General features: G+C 31.6%; 2 protein-coding genes across 2 annotated transcripts; both read left to right on the forward strand.

The window, feature by feature from the left end:
- Nucleotides 1-6,861: 6,861 nt before the first annotated feature.
- LOC149546657 (protein argonaute 3-like) lies at nucleotides 6,862-13,070 on the forward strand. Its single transcript, XM_089794020.1, has 4 exons — nucleotides 6,862-6,995; nucleotides 7,146-7,679; nucleotides 7,736-8,248; nucleotides 12,941-13,070. Exons 1-4 carry the CDS (start codon nucleotides 6,862-6,864, stop codon nucleotides 13,068-13,070), a joined length of 1,311 nt encoding a protein of 436 aa, XP_089650146.1.
- Nucleotides 13,071-13,076: 6 nt separating this feature from the next.
- Nucleotides 13,077-14,346, forward strand: LOC149546658 (protein argonaute 7-like). The gene is made up of 4 exons (XM_089794021.1): nucleotides 13,077-13,347; nucleotides 13,404-13,731; nucleotides 13,814-14,121; nucleotides 14,231-14,346. The coding sequence occupies exons 1-4, from the start codon at nucleotides 13,077-13,079 to the stop codon at nucleotides 14,344-14,346; spliced, it is 1,023 nt and encodes a 340-aa protein (XP_089650147.1).
- Nucleotides 14,347-21,753: the final 7,407 nt, after the last annotated feature.

The following is a 21,753-nucleotide window of genomic DNA, read 5'->3' on the forward strand; positions in this document are numbered from 1 at the left end:
AGTTATATATGGTCTCACACTCTTTCAATTAGAAATGTCTATTAAATTCATGTTTTATACTAGTTTGTATCCAATTACTAAAGAAATAAAAGTATTACACAAAACTGACGTTTCAATAACTCTTACTATTTTTTATGATATTTTTTTAGTAACATATAAACACCACTTTATAGAGCTCAAAGCTAAGAATATTCTCATATAGACATTATAGTATTTTAATTAAATATACAGTATATTGTAATTAAAAAATTCAACAAGCACATATTTTAACACTTCAACAGATGTCAATTTTGAGAAAGAAAAAATTATAAAATCATATTAAAAAAATATAAAAACTATATGACATTCTAAAGGAGAGAGTCCTCTTCTAGAATGTATAATTTTTCTTTTGGTTAGAATAGATTTGTTTTGAAAAATGTGGTGGGAGACGAAAACTATCAATTTTAGGTGAGTTGAATTTTGAATCATTATAAAAGAGAAATTATAGGTCTAAAGTCATTTTTTTTTTTTTTTCCCTAGCTACATATGTTATCTATAACATAGTCTAAGTTCAAAAGGAAATACATTTATTTCTATATAGTTTTGTGGTGGGAACTAAAGCCCTAATTTTTAGCATTTTTAAGAAACTAAAAAATCATCTATAAAAATTAGGAAAATATATCAATTCTTATTCAAAGTAATTATTAAAAATTATAATCCTAAACTTCATACATTTCTACACATTTCGTTATTTTACTTCATTTTCAAATTCTAAATAATAATACCAATTTTATGTCATTGAAGATGAATAGTTATACTTTTGTCAGCCTTTCCCTTTACAAAAGGGTGACACAAGTTTCCATCTATTTGAAGCAATGATGATAAATATGTGGTATCATATCCAATAGCTTATCGCATGAAATTATTTCCTCTCATCTACCAAGGGGGGATATTCTATATATGTCAAATTGAAATTCAAGTGAGTGCAATTTCATGTGCAAGTTCAAGTGAGAAACAATTATAAAAATTCATTCTAGGTTCAAGTTCAAATGAAGGACAAATACACAACACCCAATGTGTTGTTTTATTGCACCTAATGTGTGCTATTATAAAAATATCATATGGAAAAAACAATTCATTCCACCCAATGTGTGTTATTTCATAGCACCCAATGTGTGCTCTTATCAAATTGTAATATAGAAAAACAAGTCCATAACATCCAATGTGTGTTATTCTATTGCACCCAATGTGTGCTATTTTCAATAAATTATGCACCCAAAATGTGCTAATTCAAAAGGGGCAAAATAAGTCTCAAAGTGATACGTATCAAAGCAATAGGCTGAGGTGTTCAAAATACTCTTAATTTCATGTAACCCTTTATGATTAAGGGGGGCATCCCAATGTGTGCTCTTATCAAGTTGTAACATGAACAATACAAGTTCATTGCACCCAATGTGTGCTATTTTTAGTAAATTATGCACCCAAAGTGTGCTAAACTACTATATGAATACCTTATTTATGTAATGAATCTTTATGAATAGATACAATAAAGTTTTGACTATGTTTTGAGTATTTTCCATTACATCAGATTTCTAGACCTAGCAAATATATAGTATAAATATACAATTTCACAATAATATACTTGATTTTATTTCAAAATATTTTTTCATTCTACTTCTTAAGATTATTATGAAGGATTTATAGAGATGCATTATTCAAATTTTTATCGACACTCCAATGTCCACTCTTTCTACATTGATTTTACTTAGAACCTACAAATGTTACAAGAAAACATAATTTGTAGTCCATGGCTTTAAGAAGACACTAATGTTTTTGGTATACTTAACTATATAGTTATTTTTCTTTTAGAAATCATCCAACCTTTATTTATAGTTTTGTTTACACTATATTTATTAATAAAATAAAATATTTATTTTTAGTATCTTTTTTCTTACTAGTTGTCTCCAATCTTCTCCATGGTATTTTCTTTTTCTTCTTAAAGTTTAAAAAAAAAATTAGGTTCTTTTTTTAGCATGTGGAGTGGCATTTTAAAATCCTTCACATAGGTTGTGTTTTCTTCCATATTTTATGTGTCATGGACTCATAACTTAAGGTATACATTTTAAAGCTTCTCTTTGACACCTAATTTGCATGTGTTTTCAACCAAGCAATCATTTGAGACCACAGAGGGAACAAACATGCATAATTCTCTTTGATTTCTTTCTTGGTTATATCTTTGTCAAAAATGTTCTTTGAAGAGGTTTATTTTCTTTGGTTTTTTTATGGCAATAGAGAGGAAGTAAATTTGATAAATATTGTTCATCTATTTACTGTAATCACAAGGAATCTCCATGCTTGTTAATGCTAAATAAAATTCAAATCTTAGTGGCATACAAAAATGAGTGATTAGCCTCTACAAGTACCTCATTAAAGGTGGTGCCAGTGGAAAACTTATGATTTATTGTAGCCTTTCTAATTCCACTTATCTTATATTGATTTCTTTAAGAATATTTCAATTCCACAATTTATGATTATGTTCAATTAATTTTACACTTTGATTTTAACTACCAAGCTACAAAATTTGTAGATAGAGTCTCAATCTATGTAGGGAAAGGAATGTTACAACCACTAGATGGTGAAAGTAATTTTAAAATGATGAGTTTTACTAGGTAATACAATTCAAATGGGAAAAATATTAATGACATACATGACATGATATCCTCTCTCAGATCATACCTTTGAGGACTCATCTTCCAACAAAATTTTGGCCTTAGTGATAATCTTTATTTATCCCTAGAAATTCTAGCAGCTAAATATCTTGTATAAATGAAAATGTTTTATCTTCTTGTATTCAAATGGCTAAGCATCTTATAGAAATAGAAAATATTCCACTTATTGAGTTAGGATAGGATATATATTTAATAAAAACTAAAAATTGTGTCATGATTTTGTTGGAGTAGGATAATTATTTTATCAAAAATTCATGTGTCCTATGCTATAGTGGACTAATTTTCTAGTCAAAATCTTATCCAAAGCTTGTCATATCTTGTGTTGAATTTGGCTAAATATTTTCTTGAATTCAAAATTAAGGCATCTATACTGAACTAAGATAAATATTTTATAAAAATATAAATTATAGCATCTACTCTTCTTAGATAAGGCTTTCACAAATGTCTCCCATACAAAGAAAGGCTAGTGATGTGAGTACTCTAATTCACCTCTATATAATTTTCTGCCCCTACACAATAAGGGTAGTAAATATTTTGTCGACAACGAACAAGTGGATGTCAAAAAAAGTTGAATAAAATTGTACATTAATGTTCTCTTTTCAATGCAAATTCTAAGGTGATTGTATTACTCTATTAGGATCGTTATCTCGGTCCCATTTTTCCTCTCATATTTTTCCATCTTAATATTTTGAAGATGATTTTGTATAACCTTTTATTCTTAATTATCTCAACAAGACTACTTCCATTTGGCTAAACATGATCTATCAACTCTTTCATTTTACATCTACATTTGTTCAAACAATCCTTAAGAATTATGATAAAACTTTTGGATTCCTTAAAGATTCTTTCTCCATTTAATTTTGTTTGAATTTTATTTATCAACATCCTCATGTGTAATTAAGAGATTATTTTTAATGCTACTAGTTCCCATAAAAAATCTTCTCAAGTTGTTATAATTTATTTGAGGCTCAAAGATATGATACTGGTCAATTATTGGGATTAAAGAATACTAAGAAGGTTGGAGGGGTGATTAATTATTATAATACTACAAGGATTTTTATTTTGTTATTATTATATTAATTATTATTTTTATCATATGATATCATTAACACCAAAAGGGTAGACAAGTAACAAGCTATCTGTAGTTTTAATGATGTCAACATGGCCATTACATAGTTTTACTAGTGGTGCAATACATTCATATACTTTCTAAGGAACAATTACTAAGGATAAGTATGATCAAATAGAAATTTTCTACTTGTTCTATGTGAATTTTTAGGGGTTGACATTTAGATTTAAGTAGGTCATGAGGTCATAGGCATAACCTATTTATTTTATTAAAGTTTGATATATAATATTGATATTTTGATGTATATTTAGTTTAATTGGATAATGATCTAGAGGGTCCATAATGCATTTACAAATGTTTTATGTGAAAAACTATGTTCTTTAGAGTTGGAAAGAAATACTAGGAAATGTTATGGTTGAGATGGATATTATTGTTTGCATATTCTTCCTAGCATTTAAGAATGTTCTTGGATTGTGTTCCTTTTGAGTAGGCAATGTACATTGATCAAGTCGATCATATTTTAATATTTTCCATAGTTATAGGTAGATGTTACTCTGTTCTTGGTTGATGTGCAAATAGAACTGATAAAAGAAATTATCCATGTGCTTGGTAAAGTATTCTAAGCTTTGCAGTTATGATCTTAAGGAAGTTTTTTAAGGATCAATGCTATTTTTGGGTGACTGTAATTGATAAAGCTTATTAAATTTTGTGTAGAGAGTTACAAGTTTGAAATTTGGATTTGATCAACCTTATTCTTGATAAAGGTTGATTCATTAAGAAATAAATCATGTTCGTAAAGTGAAAGATTGGTCATAGATACTATAGAATTCTTTGAGAGAAGTAATGTACATGTATATAAGGGTTAAATGGATCATATAAAGTTGGTAAGGAGGATTGTATCAAGGGACTCATTTGTATTTTATTGGAACTCATTTATATATAGGGTAGATATAATTAACTAGATAGCAACGTATCATTATTTTGTTTGATATTACTTTGTAAGAGAGTGAGTATTCCTAAGGGTTGTATCCCTCTTAGAGTTGAGTAGTGAGCTCTTGGAACTGTGCCTAAAAGCACTTACATTCCCCATTTTTAATAAGTTTATACTTTGAACAAGGTATAGCCTTTTTGCGTGTTGAAGCCCAATTGTAATTTTTTCCCTAGTAGGGTTTCAATAGTAAAGATTCCAGTATTATATATTCTAGATGCTTTATGATTTTTGTATACATTCTTTATTAATTTATGATCATACATTAGGGTTTGTAGTCAAAAGGCTTAGAGATTTAAGGGTTTAGAAGAGACGAGATTTTTACAAGAATTTGATTCAATCCGGCACGCATGAATTTCTTACTTCCTATTTCCTACATAATTAATGTCCCATGAAAAGTGCTTTAACAAGTATTATACATATCTAATCTTTGTCAACATAGTAGAATGTGTATGATAAATGCTTAAGGTGGAGATGAAAATAGATGTAAGCATGAATTGACTATGTGTAGAAAGAAATTGAATTTTCATAATATCTTATTATTTGTCAATTAATCCAAAAAAATGAAAATATTATATCAAAATAAGAATAAAAAATATAAAAATTAGTATGAGGTAAAAAGGTAAACCATTACAAATATAAATATAACATATTATTGGCAATACTACTGCAAAAGGAGAAACGGTTTTATAATTTTAATAGAACAAATATTAATAACTATCCATTGCTATTAGGGGAAAATATTATATTACATATACTCAATAAAAAAAGGTGGATGAAAGAGACCATAGTTGAAGCACCAAATCTAGAGTAACTTAAAAAATGAAGCCAAAACCTTTATTCATTAAGGTTTACACAACTCGATAATGGATCAAGGAAAACCTACTCACCATAAAAAGGGGATTTAGGGGATTAATATAGTGCTAATTTTGGTTACTATATAAGAACCCAATCAAATTATTGCTTTATTATAAATGTGATAATTAATTATTGAGAGAAAACTACAAACAATAATAGAATTATGTGTCCTCAATGTTAATCCTAATTTTTGTTCTAAAAATGTGTCATGTCTAGATGAACATGGTTAAGATTTTACAATAACTCGCTACATTTACCATATGCAATAATAGGCTTTGGGATGCGAGTGTCATAAATCCAATTAGATTAATCTAAAGGAAAACATGAGAATACGTGTCTACGAATCTCTTAGTAACTGCAAAATGAATAGGTCAATCTCCACTAACCAAATGATATAATAAAAAACTAATAGAGACACCTTAGGAGAGAATATAATAGGTAAAATAGGCCAAATTTACCATAACGATATCTATTCAAACAATTTCACAGTTAAATTAGGAGGAGCTCAACAAAGGCTTAAAATATCATAGGTCTAGCCCAACTATGCATTATATAAAGGAGATGTAATAGAAAATAATGTCCATTAAAAGGCTTTTATGACAGATAGGAAGTCACAATGACACATATAATGTTTGACACAACTGTTGAATCTTGTAAATCCAATCAAATGCATCATATTAGAAAACACTCAATATTTATCTAATATATTTCATATTTTTCCTTAATCAATTTTTTCTAAATAATATTTTCAAATAAACATTATCTAAACCTTTGATCCCTTAAAATATGAAACAAATATCAATATAGTCCTCTAGAATCCTTTTTCATATGGTAAGGGTCTATGTTTTAATGTCTTCTTAAGCTATCGAAATGCCCTTATAAGAAATAGCACAATGAATCTAGATATTGAACCTTGTTATAAGAAGAATGGGAAGACTGATCAGACTATTGCCGACTTGATTTTTATAAAAACGAATCCAAATAAAGTTTAATGATGAAGAATAATATATTACTATGATACTTCTAGTTGAATTGTGTTAAAAAAAAAATTGACATCAAGCGAATAATCTTCTAATACCCCGTTACACTCCTCTTCTCTATAATTCATTTGGTACATAAACCTAAGGCATTGAGGATGATCCGAATTCAAGTTTAACCCACAAAAATATTTTGAGCTGCAACGAAGCTGTCGAGGCACACAATAAAAAGCTTGAAGTTATATTGATAAAGGCACACGAATGTTTTATGATTTCGTCTATTGTTCTACAGAAGTTCAATCGACTAGATATATATGCGTTATATGTTTCACACTTCGAATTGGAAAGAAACCAAAAGACTCCCCATCCGTTCTGTGGTACACTACTGGGAGTGGGTATTTGAAATGAAACCAACCGATTTGTATCGGTTATATATTTCCCACTATTGCTCCGTAGAAGAGCAAGAAATTCCCTCCGTCTTCATCTGTCCCGCTCAAGTTTAACTTTGCAAAACCGTTTAGTTAAATCGTTGTTGCCGTTAACAGAGGGGCGAAGGGAAAGTTTTGTTCCAGCAAAATAGAAGTCATGGCCAGTGGAAGTAACAGTCAGCAAGGGCGACAGTGGGTGGAAACGAAGAAAGGTAAGGGCAAGGCCCAAGAGAGAAAAGTTGTGGTAGCAGTAAATCATTTCCAGGTTGAGTATCCCCTTGAGCTTCATAAGTATATATTCCTTTACAATCTGCGCATATCGACCGAAGCTCCTCTGGAAGCTTCTGGAAGCGGGACTAATGAGTCTATGGCGGATGAAGGAGACATTATTAGTAAATTCATAGACGATTTGGAGTCAGATAGAAAGCCTGTCTTCGATGGAAAATTACTCCTTTACAGCCCATTCCAATTGGAAGAAAGGGATTACATGGTGAATCTTCCTGCAAGCGCACCCAATGTCGCCCAGATATATAAGGTGAGATCCATAAAGGCGAACGGGACGCCAGAGTCGCTGAAAACAGTGTATGCTGTCATAAAGGAGAATGTCAGACGCAACAACATAATTGTGGACAAGGTTTCTATTATAAACCAGTAAGCCCTCCTAATGGTGGCGTTGCAATTCAACGTGGCTTTTCAATGAGTCTCAGACGTACTGAAAACGAGGGATTTAATCTTAATGTGGATTATTCGATCGCGGCCTTCTACATGAAATTTTCCGTACTTGATTATTTGGAGGCGGAAGTTATATGGTCGCGCTCTCGCGATGTCTTTGAGCGAAACAAAGCAGAAAGTGCTCTGACAGGTTTGAAGGTGACCGTCAATCACCGGCAGACAGTACGAAAGTTCACTGTGCGGGGCATCACAAATGAACATGCCGAGGACATTATGTTCGAAATTAGAGGACAGGTAACCAGTATCGTGGACTACTATACAAACAATTACAGCGAGATTCAGAATGTAAATCTTCCATGTTTGGACCTCAGCACGAACACTAAACAGATTTATGTTCCTATGGAATTCTGTTTTATATGTGAAGGACAGAGGGTTCCCAAGCATAATTTGAATGATGGACATGAACAAAAGTTGAAGGAGCGTGTCGAGCTATCGGTCAGGCGGAAAAAAATCAATGAAATAATGGGAAGCATACAGGGACCTAAAGGGTAAGTATCTGTTAATTATATATATGCAGTTTCAGCAATCAATGTGTAAAATTTAAGTGGTGGCTTCACAAGAATTATAATTCAATCGCGAACTCACATGCCCGTTTATCAAATGATAAGCTAAAATTGTTTAGGTTCAATGATTAGCGTAAATTTAGTAGATTGAATTTTATTTCGGTGGGTTTGATTTTTTGAAAATTGTTAATCGAATATGTCTCAGCCAAGGTATGATAAAGAATGTATAATTATTTATTCTTGTGAAAATTAGTTAGATGGTTAAAGTGTGTTGGTAAACAGATTTGTCACAGTAGAATTTGCCCAACGGAGCGTGTGACAAATCGTTCACAACAGTTGGATAGGCCCTTGGTATGCGGCCTTCCTCTGCATTTAGAGGGGCAACTCCCTCGTATGATATAATTTTAAAGGGATTTTCAAATAAAGAATTTAAACTTCAAAGTTCAAGAGAAAGTCATTGAAGATGAATGCACCACACGCCCTCACAACCTTCTTCGGTAAACAAGATCGATAATAGAGGTGCTCAAGAACTATCCTTGAAAGCATACAGTATTATTAAGAACATTCATTATCATTCGTAAACACTCGCATAGCACCATGAGAATGTCTGCTACAGCGTATAACAATTTTGATTTTAAAATAAGAAACCCAAAGCACATCTTATTTCGTTTCCTTGCACCAAGAAAGCAATAGAGATTTTTCAATTTTAGAGATAAAAAGTGTACATACTTTCCAAAATTTATCCCTAAATCAAAATTTCAGCATAGTGTTCCCTTATTTTTAAAACCCAAAAAGTCCCTTTACAAAGCCAAAAGACGTCCTTATATATACATAGAGGTTAATAACTACCTCTTTGTGGTTAATAACCGCCTCCAAAATACGTAATTTTGGAAGGTTAATTAACCTTAAGAAAATTAACCTATATGCCCTGAAACTTGAACCTTGGACCTCACACCTTCCAATAGGTAGATTGAATAATTAATCTTTGTTGATCTCCTTTTGATATTTGAATTATTCATTCAAGTTATGTTACTTTATTGATGAACACATATCCTCCTTCTCATGAAGAGATCAAGAGCATGTGGTGTGTACGACTGCACTGAATACAGACTTCATGTTTATGATCTCTCCAATTGTGCTTATCTCTAAAAAATGTGCCTTTCTTCCATGATGATGTCTATTGAAAGACTAACCCTTATACAGACACAAGTGCCAAAATTCTCATCTGTCTTGCAATTATCACACATTGTGTAAGAGTATCACATAACGTTACATTGAAACAATTAGGCGCCCAGTCCATAATTTGATTCATGCATCTACAAATATTTGATAAAATTTGAAAAACTTTATGATTCATGCAATTATTGCAATTCTCACTCATCCTCGTCAAAATTAACTTCTTGAACCTTTATCATATCTATGACTATGCTTGCATCATGCGTGGAAAGCAACTATGAATGAAATTTAAGCAATGTGGTCTCATCTATGTCTGAACTAGAGAAATTAAAAAGATATCTTGCTCAGACATCTCATGCCAATTCTTACTCATTCCACTCTACTCTTCTACAATCCAGAGACCAAATCTATTGAATGATTAATCAACTGTAATGTCCATTAAACAAATCCATTTGTGCTAAGGAATGTCGAATCTAGGCCATTCCATCAAAGAGTTTGCAAGCTTTGTCAAGAAATTGAATAAGTTTGTATGAGAAAGCCTATCGGTAGTCAAATTTGCTTCCTTGCCAGCCAGCTCGTAAAGATCTTTGGGATCCTCTGGCATTTAAAGATTTTTGCTCTTGAATGCAACTATGAATACCTATAGAATTCGAGTAAGGGGACTTGTCTATGGAATTCTAATATAGTAAGTATTATATCCTAGCAAAATGAAAATCATTCCAAAGAAAATAGTCCCAAATGAAATTCCAAAGCCATCATCTCATCACTCATTGTTCTGAACCCAAGCTAACACTGCCACTCCAATTGTTGAGCCCACGGTAACACGGATGCATTGCTAACAAACACATCTGCATAATAACCATTTTTAATAATCTGCCCATGGACTCCCTTCCTTGTTCCAAATGTCCCATGGTGGCACAAGCTTGAAGGATGCTTGCAAAGGTAAACCTCCCAAGTTTGTCACCCATCGACAACATGTCACAGAAAATCTTCAAAGCTTCCTACCCCCATCCACAATGAGGATAACCACCAATTATCACAATCTAGTAAATAACATCTCGCTCAGGCACTTTAAAAAAAAAAAAAACATTTGGCGTGTATCCTTCATGACATGATAGTCCCATCTATGAGTCTAATCTCTCCTTCCCTCACAATGATCAAGGTGTTTATTTCCACGTCCTAGACATATATTTTTCTTCAATAACGGTTGTTTGGTGAACCAGGTTCATAACAGATCTAGTGGTCGCTCATGCCTTATCATTCATGCATTTGAAGTTTGGAGAATTTTGTCAAATAGTTGGCATGCTCTGTCTGTACTCACCAAAAAGGGAAGAATGGCATGTCTGCTTGCAATGCCTAGGTTTCAAACTGCTCTATAAATCTGGTGAAGGTGATTCTTCCCAATAGACATGGAGGGTCTAAGACATTTTGGAAAGTGACAAGGCATGACTGGGAAAGCCCATTATTTATATGATGGCTTGAGAACTCGAATCTTGTCACAATGATATCTTGGGTTCCATCAATTTTGCACCGCAGACTATAAGGAGTTGAAACATTCTATCAAACACTTATTGTGCATCATCACCTTTGTTATATCAACTCTCAAGAACAACTTCCAAATGCTAGGATACCAAATTCAATGCAAATATGAGTGATCAATCAACCAGTACTCTTGGAGAAGACTTTTGATATAGTTCATGCAAGGCCTCAAGAATTCTATCCATGCACAGACATCAAGAGAAACACACCATATCCAATTTTGTTCTAATTTGTTGTTGCCTGGTTCTGAATAATACAATCCGCTGTTGCAACCGCTTCAGCATCTTCAATAGTACCGAAGGTATCGGCTCTCTTTGCAATTCTTTGCAACGAGCTTTCTCACCTTTCTGCTTGTATGAACCTTGGGCCTTTTCTATGGTCACCACAATCCACATGTTCCATGTCTGTGCCCCCCCCCCCCCGCCCCCCCCCTCCCCACCCACCCCCCCGGCCTTTTTTAATAAAAACATTTACATGTCTGACTTCTAATGGAAGAATTTTAAATAGGTTGATAACTATCTCAAAGAGGTTAAGGAATACATGTTTTTGGAGAGGTTAATTAACCTACTCCAAAATGCGCATTTTGAAATGTATCATTAACCTTTTAAGAGGTTAATGGTTAATGATAGACTTGAAAACACGTATTTTGGGTCTCAACATTAACCTAAGATAAGTTGGAGCTCAGAAGCTAGATTTTAAAAAAATTCAAGTGCTGGGCGGAGCTAAGGATGAGCCGGAGACATGAAGATTTAAAAACTCATGAAAACTCAAAAATAAAATGGCCAATTTAAAGCATAAAGCCATGCAAGTTTCAAAAATTAATCATGGCTTATAAAATTGAAACAAATTTTATAACCGGGCAACAAAGTGTACATCTTTAAGGTTCACTTTTAAACTTTTAAATTATATTTTGTTTGATTTCATTTGGAATTTAACATTTTTTTAAGAAAGAAAAAATTGTACTATTTTTAGTACTTGCCTTTAATTTATAATATATATTTTTAATGCATAAATATTATCTTATATTATTTATATTATCAATATAATAACAAGTATCATATAGTAGCGTGGGAATAAATTGTAATATTTAGTTGAATGTATAGATAGAAAAATATTGTAAAAACTAAGATGATTTATAATTTATAAGTAGTTTAAAAATAAAGTAAAAATATAATTATCTTTAAATAATCATATGATAAAATATGTTTAAATAATATAATCTATAAATTAGGTGGAAAAATGGAATATGGAGGACCTCAAAAAAATGGCTCTTATAACACCAAAAGAATTTAGCCAATCATCTATTTTTTCTATTATATAAAATTTATAAATAAATTAACAAATACAATAATGATTCTATAACCATAATATACATTTTTTCTTAAGAGATTATATAGTACAAGTATATATAATTTTTTAAACATTTTTAACTAAATGATTAAAATTACATTCTAAAATTTATAATATTAAATATATAAAAATTTAAACTAATTATTTGACATTTAATAATATTAAATATTAATAAAATATAATCTATAAATATAAAATACATTTTTAAAAATATTATGTTTTATTCTTGTACAAATTTTGTATCTATATTATTATTAATTTATTAATGTATTAATTTAAAATAAATGTTTAAAATGATATAATGATCAGTAAAAAAATAATAAACAATAAATAATGCAATAGTACTACTTATAAATACTAATATATAATATAAATCAATGTATTAAGAAATTCATGAGAGTGGTTTTCTTAATTATATTTTGGTTCCTATTGTTTCTGCAGAATAGAAGAGTGGTCTTTTCTATGATTGCTCAAAATTTTTGTTTGAGCTAATTTAAGTACGTAGACCATTTCATGAAAAATATGACGAAGGAATGAGAGTAGAACTTTTTACGAAACTGCCTTGATAAGTTTTAATTCATTTTTTGACATTTGTTGTCGTGATGGATGTAGAGGTCGGTACCTTGCCGATTTTAATATGAAAGTGAGGCAAGCAATGACTCAAGTACAAGCACGCGTACTAGACGCACCTGTCATAAGCTTAAGCAACAGAAACGTAATACTTGGCGAAGAGAAGAGGTAATGGACCATGAACGGGGACACTGTTTGCTCTGAAACAAATATTGCTAAATGGGGAATCATACACTTCCACAAGCAACAACGCCGTGCGGCCGAAAAAGGAAATGCAGTGAATACGTTTAAAGACATGCTGGTGGCTAGGTTCATAAATGTAGGCATCCGAATCAAACCAAATCCAAATATCATCCGATATTATGTGTGTGAGGACGTGTTAAATAATGTGGCACAGCTGAAGAACACACTCACAGATGTCATCAAGGAGGATCTGGATATTCTCATCTGTATCTTGAAAGCAAGCACCCTGGATACACAAACCTCAAGTTTATCTGCGACACAGATCTAGATGTGCTAACGCAATGCTGCCTGTTTAAAAATGTGGAGAAGTGCCTTCAAAATGCGGAGAGATTCTATGCAAATTTGCCAAATTTTGCTTCCCTGTACTTGGCAAATATTGCTCTCAAAGTGAATGCCAAGTTAGGCGGGCAAAACATGGTTCTCAGGAATAACTTACCAGGCATTGGAGAAACGGATGTTGTGTTTATCGGAGCAGACGTTAATCATTCGACCAATCGTGATAGAGAATGCAGATCAGTTGCTGCTGTTGTTATGAGCTCAAACAAGAATTTCAACAAAGTACGCAGTCAAAATACAATTGCAGGATCACCGTCAGGAAATAATAAAAAATCTGGGAGTCATGTGTCTGGAATTGCTTGGGGATAAAAGGCCTCAATGGATTATAGTGTTCAGAGATGGGGTTGGTGATAGTCAGTTGGATGAAGTCCGCCGAGAAGAGTTAGAGGCGTTGAAGAACACATTGAAGGTGAAGGCAAACGGTTATAGTCCAAGACTCACATTCATAGTAGCGCAGAAGCGGCATCGCACGAGGCTATTCCGGGATAGAGAAGACAAAAACGCGCTACCTGGTGCAGTTGTGGACTCTGATTTAATTGTTCAGCCATCAGCAATCAACTTCTATATCTGTGCAGTCATTATAACGACCGGCAGCGACCCAGCATTAAGGCAAGCATTATTACATTTTGGAGGAAGACATCGAGGTCAGTAAAGAGCATCTGCAGGGATTGATATATCATCTGTGTTTCACCTTCGTCACTTGCACAAAGCCTGTGTCGCTTGTGCCTCCCGTATATTATGCTGACCGTGCAGCCTACAGAGGCCGACTATACGTTGATGCACTGAGGAATTCTTACATGTCGCGCAGTTACCCTGAAGTTATTCCTAATATACCACTCAGGGGAAACAAATCTATGTTTTTCATTTAATACCGTTGTCCATGTCATGGGCCCCAACATGTCTTATTTCTCGACTGGAGCATGTTAATGAATTTACAGCCATATTTCGATAAGTTCTTTTCCCGATTTTAAATACTATGATTTTGGTACGATTTTCCGATTTGCCATGCTAGTTTCCATTATTTGTTTATTTTGGGACGGTCTACATAATGAGATAGGGAGCATTGCATGTTTAAACAACAATTTAGCCAAAAATTATTTCTATTTTAATATGATTAATGAAATTATTTGGTATAAGGCATAGGAAATGAGAATAGGAATGCATATTGATAATAGGAACGACTATCTTAATAATAGCTAATTAATGAAAATAGGAATATGTATTCCTATTCCCTACTTCAATTGGCTTACCAAATGCTTCAAGCAACTAAACAGACCCTAAAAGTTTGTACCTTAGATTCTGTACCAATAATTTATTTTCAGAAATTAAATTCAACTCTCAATAAAATGTAAAAAATTAAATAGATTACATCATATATTACAACTCACTTCCTAATGATAATGCAATATGACTATTTAATAGTAATTATTAAATAAATTAAAAATAACGCAACACTTTTTTTATTTTTTTATTAAATTATAAATATTATAAAATGGTCAAAATTGGTTGAAATTGTAGGCTGCACAATCGGTTCCATTATCCATATACATTTTGAAACATAGATAAACATTTCAATCAAGAATGACACATGTATACGAAACAACAAGATATAACTTACACATATAGAACTAGTACAAGCAGAAGTTCTCAAGAGGAGATTAAAAGTCATGAACTTAATTTTCTTTTCCTACATTAATATAAGTAAGAGAACATCAAAAATACAATTTAGATTCTATATAAACATTATTTTAAGAGTTGAATAATGAATTTTCACAATAAAAGTTCAATAACTAAACTCCTCATAAAAAACTAATCTTGAATAGATTCTATTTTTATTGTAGTTGATCTTGATAATGCAATTATAATTTTTCAACTACTATATGATCAAAATTGAAAATAATATACAACTCAAAAATAATTTATTTTAAATAAGAATAGCATTTGCATAGGCAATAATAAACCACATTGATAAAAATGTAAAACTAAAATAGAATACAAATATGTGAATTATAAAGTAAAGATCTATTTCCAAAATTCTATATGATCCAATTATCAATTCTACATGTATCTAAGATGCGGTCTTCCAATTTTTTATTTTTTTAATCTATATAATTTAAATCAAAATAAGTAAAATATCTTTTTTTTTAAAAACAATATATACATAAAAACTTACAGTAAAAATGAAAATTATAAAATTGGAAATAAAGGTTGTGACTATTATTATTATCTGTATATTGAGAAGGATTGTTAACAGTTGTTACATTCAGAAATGTGAAAATAAAAAATATTGTAAATATTAGAAATGGACATAAACACAAGAAATTATTCAAAGACAATTGAATCCTAATGTCATTTAGAAAGCTTGAAAGGAGAGATGAGATTTGTACTAGCAACCAATATTAGTATTAGATGATAGAATATTGTAGGATATCTAAGACCTACAATGCATTTAAGCAAACCTTAAAAATCATATAAGGAACTTGAAATATTACTTAAAGATGGATGAAATGAAATCTAAAATAAACTATATAAGATGACATTGAAATAGAGAAAATTTAAATGTGAACATTATAATATGCATTAATTATAGGTCCTATTTAATGAGCTCTACCATTAAGAGATAAATATACATTTGATTTTACTAATCAAAAAATAATTACACATCTATTTGAAAATTAAAAAATTAAATATGATAAGAAAGGTATACAAATTTACATTAACAAAGATTTTTTATGGACTCATGCATTCATAATTATCCTAATTTCTCTCATCATGGAGAATGGGGGTAATGGATCTTCTATTTAGGAAAACTTATTTGTAGAATATGTCTATATTCCTTTTGTAGGCCATTCAAAAATTTCGACTTCAATTGTAGATGTCGTATTGGTAAAGGAGGTGTTGGAATGCTTTGAAAAGTATGATGTTCTTAATAGAAGAATGCTAGAATGATAAGTTTAAACAAGAAGTTTTTTTGAAGAAAACATATTTTTATGAAAATAGAGAACATATTCTTCTATTCCAATTTATAAGATATTACATTGATAGGTATTTTTTATGTTTGTATAACCCATAAAAATTAGAACCAAGCACAAACCACTTTATAACCATCTAACCTAAACAATGTAATACATCTAATAACAATTTATTACATTATACTAATAGTCCAACCTTTATTACATTGTTCCTTCAAATGTAATCATCTCTTACCTATTGCATAAAAAATTGCACTGGGGAAACAAATCATGAATCAAGTAGAGTTTGATTAAGTTACCTCGTAAAGTTGTAACCAATACCTGAGATTCCTGAGTTCTCCCTCCACAATTCCTGAATCATAGCCTTGGAAGCTATTGGACAAACATCCATATTGAACTCTACAGAAAACCCCTTACCTGCCTCCACAAATAAAACTTGACAAAACATGTATCTTCAAAAATGTCATCAATAGGAGGAAGAAACAAAAAACTAGGAAACCAAAAATACTTTTGAAGAAAAACATCATCTCAAATTGAGAAGCTAACTTTAGATGATTAAAATGCTCCATTGTCCTATGCCTCCAACCTTTAAAAAATCAAGGCTTAAAGTACTACATAAAAATTACAAAAAAGATTCATTAATAACATGTGCATCATTAAGATGGAAGTGAGTGGTGGTGCTAGGGTTTCAATGAGAAGCGATGGAGGCCAGGGGGAGGATAGTGAAGATGATGAAGATGGGGAATCCTTGCATCTCCCTTTTGGGGCCTTTGGATGTTTTGGGTAGACCAGTTTTGGGCAAATATGTGTCGAAAGCTTGGAATATGGCTGGGCTGGGATGATCTGGACTCTACATAGCTATGATGGAGTTCTGGAGTTGAGTTGTGCTAGGTAGAGCTATGTTGGAATTTGGAGTGGCTGTGGTTTTTTGCAAGTAGATTCTAATGAATATGAAGACCTAGATGGATTTTGTTGGTTTCTTGACTATTTGGTAGGTAGTATATGGAGAAACAAATTTGGGGGTCATTTTCCATGTTGTCTCTACTTTCTCTAGATGCATTGGTGATCTCTGCTATAATAGATTGGGGGTTTTTCTCCCAACTTCATATGCTTTCCAAAGATGCATTGTTGATCTCTAGTATAGTAGTTTGGGTTCTCTTTTCCCCACTATCTTTCCTTTCCCAAGATTTATTGATGATCTCTAGTGGTGTAAATTGGTGCATGTTGGCCTTGTTGTCTCTTCTTTCTCTAGAGCTTTTTGTGTGGCGGTTATCCCTACTTAAAACTCTACTATGTGTGGGTTGTTGTGGTTTATGGATGCCTTTAGGATCCTTCCTTATTTGGATTTGTGTTTTAGGATGGAGGGGTTCTCTTCCTTCAATAGATGCGTCGGATCTCTCCTCCCCTGTAAAACTCCTAGTCTTTGTGAATGTGTCCTCTAGTCTTCACCTTCACTTTCAAGCATCATATTGAGGTCAAGAGCCCTATTAAGGTGGGGAAAAAGCTAATGGAGATAGTGGCTTTTTTGGGAGAAAGTGGTGGTGAATGTGTTCAATGGGTTGTCTCCTTCTATTGTTGGCAAGTATCCCTCTCAATTTGCAAGAGATTGGGATGGTCAGAGCATGTTTGAACAATATACTTCACATAGTGAAGATGGAATGACTCTTTGGGTAAATGTTTTGATGTGGAGATGGGAGATACTTCTTTCAAGGAAGGTTTGAGTCTTGCTTTGTTCTTCTACATTCATAGTTCCTATTGAGGTGGAGCAATCTCCTATTGAGGTGGAGATCATCTTTGGGCAATGGGAAGGAGAGGAGACTCTCATCAAGATGTTGTGTACTTGTGCTATTTTCAGTAGCTTGGTTAGTAGAAGAAGGGAGAGAAACTCTTACCTCTGGGGGTTGGTCTTCCTTCTCCCTGATACTCTCATTTCTATTATGGTGATGTGGGAGTTTTGTGGGGCTTGGAAGACTTTTGACTATGTTTTCCAAACCTAGATGTCGAGCTTTTCCTAGATCCATGGTTGGAAGATATGTTTTGTGTTTGCCAAGGCTAGAGGTATAGTCTTGTTTGGCCTTATATTTTTGTTTAGGATTATGATAGGTTTGAATGGCCTGAGTTTAACTATTTGTTGGTATGATGATGTTTAGTTTTCCTTTCCCTTGTGATTGAGTGATTGTTGGCAGTTTTAAAGGGCACATTCTAGTCCTTCGTTGTTGTTTTTAGTTTAACCATGAAGCCATTCTAGGCACTCCTCACAAGATTTTTAGTGACAATACTGACCATGGTTGGTGGGTCAGTCACTTATGGACCTTTTTCTTTGACAAAGGAAGAACTGATCTTATGGCATCTTTCATAACTAGGTGCTAGTAATGTTTTGTTACTGGTGTCTAGAAGTCTAATTGTACTCCGGGTTAGCACCCATTAATTGCTCATTTTCTTAATAAAAAATGCTCATTATTTGTCAAATATTTATCATAAATGACTGCAATATTATCTTTATTTTATTTCTCTTTTAATTTTCCCTCACTGAACCAACACATTCAAGGAAGCACTATAATTTATATTTTTATTCATAGAAATCTTCATTCAAACTTCTCTCCTTTCTAGACTTGGAGAACCAAAAAATGCAATGATGTACATCATATCTCTATAATACTATTGCAAACTCCTATCTAAAAGATTAATGTCCCCTGCACCAACTTTTCCTTTTCATCAAAATGATTATGTATAAATTTTTTAAAATCACTAACAAGAGTATATAGGATAAATAAAACTCTTCTTTCTATTACCTCATCTTCTGTTCATTCTAAATCTGTTTCACTTCTCTATAAATAAAGATATTACCACTTGTTGCAATTCCATCTTAGGAGCATCATCAGTAAATGAAGAATCAAATATTTATCATCTAAAATAGTTTTTGTAGATCATAATAGTTCTTATATCAGTTATTATGAAAATAGAGAAAATATTCTTCTATTTCAATGTATAAGATATTACATTTGATAGGTATTTGTAATGTTTGTATAGCCCATAAAAACCAGTTAAACATTTTAACCATGAAAAAACCCTTTTGTAACTAACCTAAATAATGTAATACATCTAGCAAAAATGTAATACATTATACTAACACATACAAGTCATTTAGTCATTTGAATATAACAACCACAGTTATAGTTGAACAAAACCATTATACAATATTAGAGCAAAGACTCGAATCTATATTGAAACCTATTTCCAACTATTTTACAATTTTCTTAGGTAGGAAGTCATTCAAGAGCTTCTTTTCATACAACAATAAAAGTGTCCTTTACTTTCTGCATGTCCCTTATCGCCTTGCCTTTAAATGTGGTTCATGATTGCATTTATTTAGTCACTTCTTTTTTCCCATATAATTTCATTTTAATTTATTTTTCATCCTTAGACATCAATTATACCACCCCTTCATCATTCATCCACCTATCTTATTTTTATATAGACAGTAAAATTCTTTAAAAAATTCTATAACTGCACTCTTCTTAGATGACTCTACAACTTGGTTTTCTTTTGCAACCTTCTTCACCAAATTTGTAGTCTCTCACTTAATATTTTCTTTGCAATGGAACAATGTCTTTTCCAATCACTCTTAAATATCACACATTAAAGAACAAATTAAGCTTGGAAAATTAAGTTAACTTTGACTATAAAATATTTTTAGTATTTAATCAAACCTTACTATATGATGTTTAAGACATTGAGATTTCTCCTTTATCTTCATTATAGTTGTCATCTTTAGAAGGGAAAACATGGATCAAAATTTTAACATCAATAGGTACTAAATCATTTTGAAAATCAATTTATGTCAAATCTTGAAATGAATAAAGTCTAAAATTGAAAGCTTGGAGATCTAATTGTTTTATATTTTATGACCTCTTTGGAATCTTTATTCTCCTCATATTTGTGACTACACCTATCTTCACTACTATACAATTTATTCCCTCTTTTCTATTGACTTTAATCACAATATAAAAAACGTTCATAAAAAACAACAAGAAGTAGTGATAACAATATGAAACTAATAATGTTTTAGGAGAAATGATAAAATAAAATAATGTTTATGGTATGCTTTAGGAGAAATGATAAAATCAAATAATGTTAGTGGTTGGAACCTTTATATGATAGAGTTATGAGTGACACATGTATATGAGAAAGTAAATGTAATCTTAAAAAAAATTCAATTTATTATATGGATGAAAAATTAAATATAAAAAATAAATTATTATTTTTTAAACATATTATATACATTAAAATTAACAAGAATAATGCAAATGATATAATTAAAAATAAAGGTTGTGAATATTATTGATGAAGTAGAGGTAAAAGTTGGTGCATTAAAATATGTGAAACAACATATAGAAATACAAATACTAGAAACCAAGTTCAAGAATAAGAAATTACCTCAAGACAAAATGAATTCTAATGTCATGTAGAAAGCCTAAAATTAGAGAGAATATTTGCACTAATAATCAATGTTAGTATAAGATTTTAGACTATTATAGAGTGCTTGAAGTGAATAATGCAAAAAAATTAATCTTGAAAATTGTTTAGGGTACTTTATATTTTTCCTAAAGATGGGTGTAATGAACCTTAAAGTATTCTACGTTAAATGAAATTGAAATGGAAAAATACATCGTATAAATAAGTATTTTCTATTTACACTTTACTTAAGTTTACTTAGATTAATTATTTAGCATATTAGTTGTCATGTAGACACCTAGGAGTTTGCATATTCATATGAGTTGTCATGTAGACAACACAATTTTTTGCACTCCAATTTAGCACATGTTGTCTACTACATCTCTTTATGAGATACACCTTTGTATTCTTATCCTCTCATTATTGCATGTACATTCATGCACAATGGAAGATAATCCACTCTTGGTGGACATGTGCTTAGTTGTGATGATTATCTCTTTGCTAACTCCTAGTCATTCAAGTTGCCTTTATATACAGGGACTTCAAGTGTGTATTCATCTGATATCCTTTATAATTTTGATCATTATTGAGATTCACATTTGATCTCTATTTGTCTCTCTCATATTATCTACTGACCTTCTTAATCTTGGCATTGAATTATTTCCTTAGGAAAATTCTTACATGGTATCAAAGCGGCAAGAGCTTCATTGCATAGCCATTGGAGAGCTTCATTTTGCTTCATTTTAGAGGGCCACGATTCAAATTCAGATATCCACAATTATTGGGAGTGTTTTGAGCAAGATCCGACCTCACCATTACATTCAAGTGGCCATTTTGATAAATTTTGAC

The sequence above is a fragment of the Cupressus sempervirens genome, chromosome 7, assembly GCF_028749045.1.
Source record: "Cupressus sempervirens isolate cs-2001-9-10 chromosome 7, ASM2874904v1, whole genome shotgun sequence".
Taxonomy (NCBI): Eukaryota; Viridiplantae; Streptophyta; class Pinopsida; order Cupressales; family Cupressaceae; genus Cupressus; species Cupressus sempervirens.

Coding starts and splice junctions, on each gene's coding strand:
- LOC149546657 (XM_089794020.1), top strand. CDS start 6,862: ATGTTTTATGATTTCGTCTATTGTTCTACAGAAGTTCAATCGACTAGA. Junction 7,680..7,735: donor AAGGTTTCTATTATAAACCA/GTAAGCCCTCCT, acceptor AATGAGTCTCAG/ACGTACTGAAAACGAGGGAT. Junction 8,249..12,940: donor AGCATACAGGGACCTAAAGG/GTAAGTATCTGT, acceptor TGATGGATGTAG/AGGTCGGTACCTTGCCGATT.
- LOC149546658 (XM_089794021.1), top strand. CDS start 13,077: ATGAACGGGGACACTGTTTGCTCTGAAACAAATATTGCTAAATGGGGA. Junction 13,348..13,403: donor GGATCTGGATATTCTCATCT/GTATCTTGAAAG, acceptor TCTGCGACACAG/ATCTAGATGTGCTAACGCAA. Junction 13,732..13,813: donor AATACAATTGCAGGATCACC/GTCAGGAAATAA, acceptor TATAGTGTTCAG/AGATGGGGTTGGTGATAGTC.